The following is a 9,256-nucleotide window of genomic DNA, read 5'->3' as shown; positions in this document are numbered from 1 at the left end:
TTTAACAGGGCCTTGCCCTCCTCTCTGGGCGGGTCCAGAGGCCTACCAATCAGAAAGCGGCACGCCGGCGTTGGCCCCGCCTCATCCCTCACATCCGCCACTCAGGAGCCCCGCGGCACCGCCCCCGTCGCTCCCTCCCGCTTGGGGGTCGACTTAGTGTTGGACCCGGAAGTGGCTTTGGGTCACGAGGCTTCGCGGAGGAGGTGAGTGAGTCATGCGCGCGCGCGGAGGGGAGAGCTGGAGGGGGAGGGGAGGAAAGGGGGGCGGGGATGATGCAATGTTTGGCAACCGGTATCTGCGCGCGCACGCGCAGGGGACTACAAGGGTGGTGGGAGGTGCAGGGGGGGTGGGGGAGAGGAGAGAGGGCGGGGCGCTAGCTCCCGGTACCCAACGGCCCCAACGGCTTCAACTGTGGTCGCCCCTAGGCTGCGGATTGAAGGCTCACTGCAGCTTGTCTCCCTCCAGAGCTCTTGTTCCGCCCATCTGACTTTAGCCTCCGTTTTATCTCCACCAAAAGAAACTCCCATTTTCCTTGCCCCTGATCCCCTCCCTGCTAACGGACACCAGGTCTTTTAAACCTCCCACCTTTGAAAATTTGCATTCATCCACCAGGATTGTTTGCATCTTCTCGAGTCTTCTTAAAGGGGTCTTCTCTCAAAAGAAGCCAAGGAGCTTGACGCCCCTTGGTAGTCATTTTCAGCTCCTCTCTGAAGAGCACCCTTAAACTTTTATCTTTGTAAAGTTTTTGATGAGCCCTCGGCATGCCAGAATTCCTGTTCTTTGCCGGGTGGCCCCGATCCCACTGTTTCGTCTAATCGTCTCCCCCCAGTGGTGCTCTGGTGCCCTTCACCGAAGACCAGGCCCGCCCTTTTCAGTGTATCAGACCTGCAGGTCCTGTGACTCCCTGCTGTGAGGAGCTGGGCTTCAGGCGTCCTGCCTTAGGTTTTGGGCTCCAGTAGAGCCTTGTTGCCTGGAACATTGCGTGCACGTGAGCGCAAGAATGCCTGGGACTGGGTTGTCAGGAGCCCAGATTCCAGCCTCAGCGGCCCTCACTGGCCCAGGGATCCTAGGCCAGTTCCCTAGTCTCGCCGCGCTTCACCGTCCTTGTTCGTAAATAAAAGATCGCGTGCTGGAAGTAAAATGAAATTATTACGCACTTGGAGGCAGCTTGAACAAAAGTGAAAAGCACGGTGGAAAATGCAAACTATATTTCAAGTGCCATTAGGTAGAAAACGGAGGCCATGTGGTGGCCTGTTACATATCCTGTCATATCCTCATGGGGGCAGCCAGAGTTTGTCCTAAGAAACTGTCACAAGGCCAGTTGTGGCTGGATGGCAAGTACAGGCGGTGGCGTGACCGGTGACAGGTCCTCGGCCAGGCCTGCGCCCCTGCTGCAGAGCTCCCATTTCTCCTTCTGTAAACGGGGGTGGGGGCGGCTTGGACCAGATGGTCTCTCCTGGCCCAAAGACCTGACCAGGTTGTCAGTGACAGGCAGAGGTCATGTGACTTGACAGGCCGGGGTCGTGTTTTGACATGCTGACCTGGGGAGGCGGGTCAAGTCCCAGCACACTACCCGGGAAGCCTTTGGGGCGGGGCAGGGCAAGTCGCGACTTTCATCTTTTGGGGCCGGCTCCTCCTGGACCTGGCATTCCTGGCTCCCCCAACAGACTGTGGCTTTGGCAGGGGCCCCTCCCCGGGGACGGCTGGGATTGGCCGCCAGTGGCCTGGGCAGAGGCTCGGATCCTTCCGCGGAGGGCGGGGGGTGGCCCCCGCGTGGGGTGTTTGTTCTCTTGGGGATTAATGGGGGGTTGTGGGGGAGGGGTAGGCGCGCTCCCGCATGCGCACTGCGGCCCCTCCTGTTGGCTCGTCGTTGTCCGCTGGGCGGGGGCCCGGCCCCGCCCCTCTCCCGTCCGGGCAGCGGCGGCGGCGGCGGCGGTGGCGGCGGCGGCGGCGGCAGCGACGGCGGCGGCGGCGGCAGCAGCCTGCGCGGTGCCTTCTGGGAACGGAATCCCCAGGGCTGCCCCTGGCCCCCATGGCGCATGCGCGGGAGGCCGCTCGGTGATCCGCGGCAGCGGCGGCGGCGCTTCCTGCTAGGACCGGCCGGGGCTGTACCGGAGGCTCGGGCTCCACCGACCCTCCTCCCACTCCCTCCCACTCACCCTCTGGGCCGCGACTGCGCAGGGCGGGGCCGGCCGAACCATGGGCCGCGGTGAGTGCAGGGCCCGGCCCCCCCACCTCGCCCCTCCCCCTCCCCTCCTGTCCCTAGCCTCTGCCCCCTCCGCGTCCTCTTGGCCCCTCTCCCTGGCCCCATCCCCGCTCCCCCGCCCTCACCTGCTCCCACCGTCTCTCTCTCTCACTGCTTGACTTTTGCCTTCTTCACCTCCCTCCCCTAGTGCTTCGCCCACCCTCCGCCCGCCCTCTCCCCAAGTTCCTTCCTACTTCGTGCGCCTTCCCCTCCTCCCCAGGCTGAGGGAAGCAGGCTGGGTGACAGGGCGCCTTGTTATGAGAGGGAAAGTTTAGAAGCCGCCAGTGTGGGGTGGGAGCGATGGTGGGGTTGGAGAGAATACTTGCAGGTTTGTGGGGCGTCCCCATATATATCAGAGGAGAATATCTCTTGGAGCTAAACTGAAGCCAGTGGGACAGGAGGTGCTGATTCTTCTTGCCTTAGGCTTGGGGGAAAATCCGGAGCTTCTGAGAATAGTGGGAGAAGACAGAACTGTGATTCCAACGTTTCTTAAGAAGACCCAGGTGAACTAGATCAGTGATTGTCTAGTGCAGCCAGGCCATGGGGGAGTCACGCTGGTACCACCCCAGCGAGCAGTTGGGCAGTTGCCTGGTGATCTGCGGGGCAATCCATACTTTTTATATGATCTTCCTGAGGGCGAGGGAACAGCAGCGGCCAGCCTCTCTGGGAAACTTCCTAGAGATTATGGGAATTAACCCGCACTCCTGGCTGAAGGTTTCTGTCCTTGGTGGGATGAGGGGGCCTTGCCCTTTACATGTCTAGGGATTGGGCTGTGGTTCCCCAGTCTCTCAAAGTTGTGGCTTTGACCCTCTGGTCCCTAGGGACTGAACGTGGACAGGATGGTTGTGGACTCAGCCACCAGATCCCTGGGATCTTTCTGGGTACTTACCTCCTGTTATTAAGGATCTTTCCCTTGAGAGTATCCTGGTCTGTGGTCTTTAGTAGGTTGGGCAGATTGCTGACTGTCCTTTCTCTCTCCTGTGTTGCAGGTGTGGGCTAAGCCGGCGGCCCCGGCTTTAGACTGGACCCCACAATGTTTGCAGACATGTTCAGGTAGCCGTGGTGGGCTGGCAGAGGGTTCCCCCTCCCCCTCTCTCCCAGCTCTCTGAGGGTTTCCCTTTGCTCCCGCGTTCTCTGGAGCCTCCCCACAGCCTTTGCCTCGCGGGAGTCCCCCCTCAGGTACCCAGCCCAGAGTTGTCCTGCTAACGCCATGTGAATGTGTCACCAGGCGCATGGGAGCTGATCACACACAATGAATGGGGGCAATGAGAGCAGCGGAGCAGACAGTGCTGGGGGCCCAGTGGCCACGTCTGTCCCCGTCGGCTGGCAGCGCTGTGTTCGAGAGGGCGCTGTGCTCTATATCAGGTGCGGCTCCCCGGAGCTCCCCGGCTTGTCCCCAGGCCCTTCAGCTGCCTGAGTTTCCTCTCTCCCATCCCTTCCTCTCAGAGCCCAGACCGCTGGTGCCCTGCTGCTGTCTGCTCCCCTTCCTTCCTCAGCCTTTCTGCCCCCGTGCCTCCGGCCCTGTGCGCTTGTTCTGCCGTCCGTCTCCTCCTCACTCTCTGCCTTTCCTGGGAGGTCTCAGAGTGCCTTCCAGTTCAGTGCTGCCTAACCTCACACCTGACCCTGTCCTCTCCCAGTCCAAGTGGCACAGAGCTGTCTTCCTTGGAGCAAACCCGGAGCTACCTCCTCAGCGATGGGACCTGCAAGTGCGGTCTGGAGTGTCCACTCAACGTCCCCAAGGTCAGAGCGGTGAGGGCGCGGCTGTCAGACTCAGTGCCGGCACCGACCAGGTCGCTCTGCACAGATTCTGCTCCCTCAGGGTCCTTGTCTGTGCCTTCCACCTTACAGGTTTTCAACTTTGACCCTTTGGCCCCGGTGACCCCGGGTGGGGCTGGGGTGGGGCCAGCATCAGAGGAGGACATGACCAAGCTGTGCAACCACCGTCGGAAAGCTGTTGCCATGGCGACTCTATACCGCAGCATGGAGACCACCTGCTCACACTCTTCTCCGGGTGCGTGTTCTGCACTTTCCATACTGGGGGAGACTGAGGGGCTCTGCAGAGGGTGGGGCGGGGAACTGCTTGGTGAGGGGGCGCCCAGGAAAGCTGGGCGTTCCTGGGGGGAGGCATGGAAGAGACGCAGTTCTTGGAAGGGGAGCCACAGGTTGACCCTTCGTTTCTCATTTGTTGCAGGAGAGGGAGCGAGCCCCCAGATGTCCCACACTGTGTCCCCAGGGCCTCCCTCTGCCCGCCCTCCCTGCCGAGTCCCTCCTACAACTCCACTCAATGGGGGTCCTGGCTCCCTTCCCCCAGAACCAGCCTCAGTTCCACAGGCTTTCCCCCCTCTAGCAGGCCCTGGGGGGCTCTTCCCACAGCCAAGGCTTCCTGACCCCGTCCCCTCTGGAGGCAGCAGCAGCCCTTGTTTCCTCCCGCGGGGCAATGCCCCCTCCCCAGCTGCACCTCCTCCACCTGCTATCAGCCTCAACGCCCCCTCATACAGCTGGGGAGCTGCTCTCCGACCCAGCCTGGTGCCCCCTGACCTGGGCTGTCCTCCAGCCCCCCATGCCTCCTCCTCACCACCTTCGGACCCTCCTCTCTTCCATTGTAGTGATGCCTTAACACCCCCTCCCCTGCCCCCAAGCAATAATCTCCCTGGTCCCCCTGGCCCCTCCGGTCCTGCCACTCAGCCACCAGTGTCTTCAGCCACTATGCACCTGCCCCTGGTCCTGGGGCCCCTGGGAGGGGCCCCCACGGTGGAGGGGCCTGGGGCACCCCCCTTTCTTGCTAGCAGCCTACTCTCTGCAGCGGCCAAGGCACAGCACCCCCAGCTCCCCCCTCCCAGCACTTTACAGGGCCGAAGGCCCCGTGCCCAGGCACCCTCAGCTTCCCACTCCTCACTGCCCCGTCCCTCTCAGCGTCGTCCCCGCCGACCCCCGACTGTGTTGCGATTGCTAGAAGGGGGGGGCCCTCAAGCCCCTAGGCGGAGCCGTCCTCGGGCCCCTGCTCCCACCCCCCAGTCTTTTCCTCTCCCGGAGCCATCCCAACCGATTCTCCCTTCTGTGCTGTCCCTGCTGGGACTCCCCACCCCTGGCCCTTCCCACTCTGATGGAAGCTTTAACCTTTTGGGGTCAGATGCACACCTTCCTCCTCCCCCCACCCTCTCCTCAGGGAGCTCTCCCCAGCCCACGCACCCCATCCCGCCCGCCCTCCCTGGGACCACCAGTGGCAGCCTCAGCAGTGTGCCAGGTACGTGAGTGCAGCAGAGCCCTTCCAACCTTCGGGTCCAGAGAGACCGCTGAGACACGGCAGGGAGAACTTGAGAGCTCTGTAGCGGTTTTCTGGGTTGGGGGGGCAGGGAGTTTGGATTCTTTAGACACTGGGAGAAAGGGTCTCTCTAGAGCTGAACCTCTCTTTTTCTTTGCAGGTGCCCCTGCCCCACCAGCTGCCTCCAAAGCCCCCCTAGTCCCCAGCCCTGTGCTTCAAAGCCCATCTGAAGCGCTTGGGATGGGGGCCGGCCCAGCCGGCCCTCTGCCTCCCCTGGCTGGTGGGGAGGCTTTCCCTTTCCCCAGCCCCGAGCAGGGCCTGGCGCTGAGTGGAGCCGGCTTCCCCGGGATGCTAGGGACCTTGCCCCTTCCTCTGAGTCTGGGACAGCCTCCACCTTCTCCATTGCTTAGCCACAGTTTATTTGGCGTGCTGGCTGGGGGAGGGGGACAACCTCCCCCTGAGCCCCTGCTCCCCCCACCAGGGGGACCTGGCCCTCCCCTAGCCCCAGGTGAGCCCGAAGGGCCTTCACTTTTGGTGGCTTCCCTGCTTCCACCACCCCCCTCAGACCTTCTTCCACCCCCTTCTGCACCTCCTAGCAACCTCCTTGCCTCTTTCCTGCCCTTGTTGGCCCTGGGCCCCACAGCTGGGGATGGGGAGGGATCTGCAGAGGGAGCCGGGGGTCCAAGTGGGGAGACATTTTCAGGTTTGGGAGACCTGCACCCCCTGCTGTTCCCCCCACTTTCAGCTCCCCCCACCCTCATAGCTTTAAATTCTGCGCTGCTGGCTGCCAGCCTGGATCCCCCCTCGGGGACGCCCCCCCAGGTGAGGATAGGGGGTGAGTGGGTGGGACAGAACAAGAGATAGAATCAGAGATGGGAGCTGGGACTCAGAGGCTTTCAGTTTGATGTCTGAGCTCTTCCTTAGGGCCTTTGAGGAGGGCTTAGTTCTTAGCTGGGGGTAGGATGGACGGTAAGAACTGGGTCTGTATTTAATAAGCGTGGCCTGCTTCAGTGGGGCTCCAGTGAGACCGTATACGTGAAAGTACTGTAAACTTATTGAAGACTTTACACATGGAGATGTTACAGCCGTTTGTTCTTCTCAGCCCTGTGTCCTGAGCGCCCCCCAACCTGGACCACCTACCTCCAGTGTCACCACGGCAACTACTGACCCGGGGGCCTCCTCTCTGGGCAAGGCCCCCTCCAACTCAGGGAGACCCCCTCAACTCCTTAGCCCTCTGCTGAGTGCCAGCCTGCTGGGTGAGTCTGAGGGAAGACTCTGTGGTGTGGGAGAGAAGAAAGCAAGCAGAAAAATTGGGAGAAGAGACTAGATGAATTAGGGAAGAAAGTCTGTGACCACTTGAGTCAAGCCTAAAAGAATAGGGTCTGCTCAGCCTAATTGGGTTGCCCAGGGAGACCCTTGATTTTACATTTCCTTAACAGGTGACCTGTCCTCGCTGACCAGCAGCCCTGGAACCCTCCCCAGCCTGTTGCAGCCTCCTGGCCCTCTTCTCTCTGGCCAGTTGGGGCTGCAGCTCCTCCCTGGGGGGGGAGCTCCTCCACCCCTCTCAGAGGCTTCTAGTCCCCTAGCCTGCCTGCTACAGAGTCTCCAGGTGAGGGGATGGGTGTGTGTGTTAGGGAGAGAATTTTTTTCCCAAACTGGAAATACAGACATTTCAAGTTAAAGTAGCTGGAACTGCATTTGAAACTGACAGAGATGTGTTTTGTCTGCAGATCCCTCCAGAGCAGCCAGAAGCCCCCTGTCTGCCCCCCGAGAGCCCCACCTCAGCCCTTGAACCGGAGCCTGCCCGGCCTCCCCTCAGTGCCTTAGCCCCACCCCACAGTTCTCCCGATCCCCCAGTCCCTGAGCTGCTCACTGGGAGGGGGTCAGGGAAACGGGGCCGGAGGGGAGGAGGGGGACTTAGGGGCATTAATGGTGAGGCCAGGCCAGGCCGGGGTCGAAAGCCTGGCAGCCGGCGGGAGCCTGGCCGACTGGCCCTCAAGTGGGGGGCACGTGGTGGCTTCAATGGACAAATGGAACGGTCCCCAAGAAGGACCCACCACTGGCAGCATAATGGGGAGCTGGCTGAAGGGGGTGCTGAGCCCAAGGATCCATCCCCTCCTGGGCCCCATTCTGAGGACCTTAAGGTGAGTGTGGATTAAGTACTGGTTGTCCGGGCACAAAGGCCCTGAGGAAAGGTTGAGGCCAAGGTGCCTTTTCCTACACACAGTCCATCTTTTCTCAGGTATCCCCAGGGGTGGTCAGAAAGTCTCGTCGTGGCCGCAGGAGAAAATACAAGTGAGTATACTGGCTGCTTCCGGCTTCTTGTTGGGTTTATAGCAATTGTTACAAGTGATTTGGCTTTCCAAAAGTACTTACTTGATTATGAATAAGGATGTCATGCCTGTACTATCCACGTGTAGAAAGTTTCCCACCCAAACTCTCAAATTCCCTGGCGCTCGGGGGGGGTTGTTCCTGACCCGCCTGTGCCTTATTGCAGCCCAACCCGGAACAGCAACAGCTCCCGCCAGGACATCACCTTGGACCCCAGCCCCACCCCCCGCGTAAGTGTGCGTCACTGCGTCGTGGGTGGGAGTGCACATGAAGGATGAGGCAGGAGGAGGAGGAGGTTAGCGGGAGTGGGGAGAAAATAAAGGACTTCCTGATGCCCAGCTGTCTGATCACTTCTTTCGACTTCCCCTCTTGTGTAGGCGGCTGTCCCTCTGCCTCCCCGGGCCCGCCCTGGCCGTCCTGCCAAAAACAAGAGGAGGAAACTGGCCCCGTAGCAGCCATACCTGGAGCTGGAGCTGACCCTGGCTGGGGAGAGCGGAGCGCTGAGCCCCGGGAGCCCCACCAGCCGCCTGCACCTGTGGACAGTGGGTGGGGGCAGTCCTCCCCACTCAGAGCACAATGCGACCCCTTCCCCCACAGTCCCATCCTGAGCCATTGCAGGGGGTAGGGAAGCTCACCCCCCCCAAAGCCATGTCACTGAAAAGGCCTGGGGGGGTGGTAGATGGCCCTCTCCCCACCAGGCTAAGGGGAAAACCCCCTCCCCCAGGTCTTTTATTTGTTTAAGTTATTTTTGCACAAATGACTCTTTTATATTTAATTCGACTTCATTGCCTCCCTTCTTGAAGCCAGCAGGCTCAGTTTACAAACCTGTGAGCTACTGTTGGCTGCTGCCCTCCTTCCCAATGAAAGGTACAAAGCAATAAGCATCATGCGTCCTCCCCTCACCCCTGCCAACACCCCTCTGCCTCTGGCTCAGGTTGCTCAAAGCACAGATCCCCCTCTTACCCCTGTCCCCAGGTTTGAAACACATAGCCTCATTTCAAGGTGTAGCCAGCTTCCCTCCACTTTCCTCTGGGATATGAAGAGGGGGTAAGGGGGCAAAGAGAGCCTTCTGGGTCTCTCCTCCCATACACACTACACTGCCCCTTCTCCCCCATCAAAACGCTCAGAGACGTTGTGACGATGCGACTGAGGATTATGCAACATGGTCCAACCGGAGCGGCCAGCATGACCAGCTGTCCAGGGGCTGCCTCCTGCCTTTTCTTTTGTAAAGACAAGACCCTTGGGAGTTTTAATTCTGTTTTGTACTTGCCCTGTGGGGCCTCCACTGCTTTTCTATGGGAGACACTCTTAATTTAACAGATGAGAATATTTTGAATCTCTGGCTCTGACTCTGTCCTCATTTTTTCCTTAGTTCTATTGTAAGAACAGATTATAATTGAAATCCTTCTGTGGTAGAG

General features: G+C 60.3%; 1 protein-coding gene across 4 annotated transcripts; it reads left to right on the top strand.

Annotated features, from left to right (window-relative positions):
• Positions 1-132: 132 nt before the first annotated feature.
• On the top strand, positions 133-9,180 carry MBD6 (methyl-CpG binding domain protein 6). Of its 4 annotated transcripts, XM_043889056.1 has the most exons (14): positions 2,369-2,748; positions 3,067-3,126; positions 3,235-3,298; positions 3,474-3,610; positions 3,883-3,985; positions 4,094-4,256; positions 4,437-5,489; positions 5,668-6,329; positions 6,610-6,763; positions 6,947-7,116; positions 7,238-7,651; positions 7,750-7,802; positions 8,005-8,068; positions 8,216-9,180. In XM_043889056.1, exons 4-14 carry the CDS (start codon positions 3,498-3,500, stop codon positions 8,288-8,290), a joined length of 3,024 nt encoding a protein of 1,007 aa, XP_043744991.1. In that variant the 5' UTR covers positions 2,369-2,748; positions 3,067-3,126; positions 3,235-3,298; positions 3,474-3,497; the 3' UTR covers positions 8,291-9,180. The 4 variants fall into 4 exon arrangements, with proteins under 4 accessions (XP_043744995.1, XP_043744981.1, XP_043744991.1 ...); XM_043889060.1 differs by lacking the exons at positions 2,369-2,748; positions 3,067-3,126 and adding an exon at positions 133-203; XM_043889046.1 differs by lacking the exons at positions 2,369-2,748; positions 3,067-3,126 and adding an exon at positions 1,923-2,209.
• The last annotated feature ends 76 nt before the right edge of the window (positions 9,181-9,256 follow it).

This window comes from Cervus elaphus, chromosome 3, assembly GCF_910594005.1.
Source record: "Cervus elaphus chromosome 3, mCerEla1.1, whole genome shotgun sequence".
Taxonomy (NCBI): Eukaryota; Metazoa; Chordata; class Mammalia; order Artiodactyla; family Cervidae; genus Cervus; species Cervus elaphus.
This window is presented reverse-complemented; position numbering and strand designations above follow the sequence as displayed.

Coding starts and splice junctions, on each gene's coding strand:
- MBD6 (XM_043889060.1), top strand. CDS start 3,498: ATGAATGGGGGCAATGAGAGCAGCGGAGCAGACAGTGCTGGGGGCCCA. Junction 7,117..7,237: donor GCCTGCTACAGAGTCTCCAG/GTGAGGGGATGG, acceptor TTTTGTCTGCAG/ATCCCTCCAGAGCAGCCAGA. Junction 8,069..8,215: donor ACCCCAGCCCCACCCCCCGC/GTAAGTGTGCGT, acceptor CCTCTTGTGTAG/GCGGCTGTCCCTCTGCCTCC.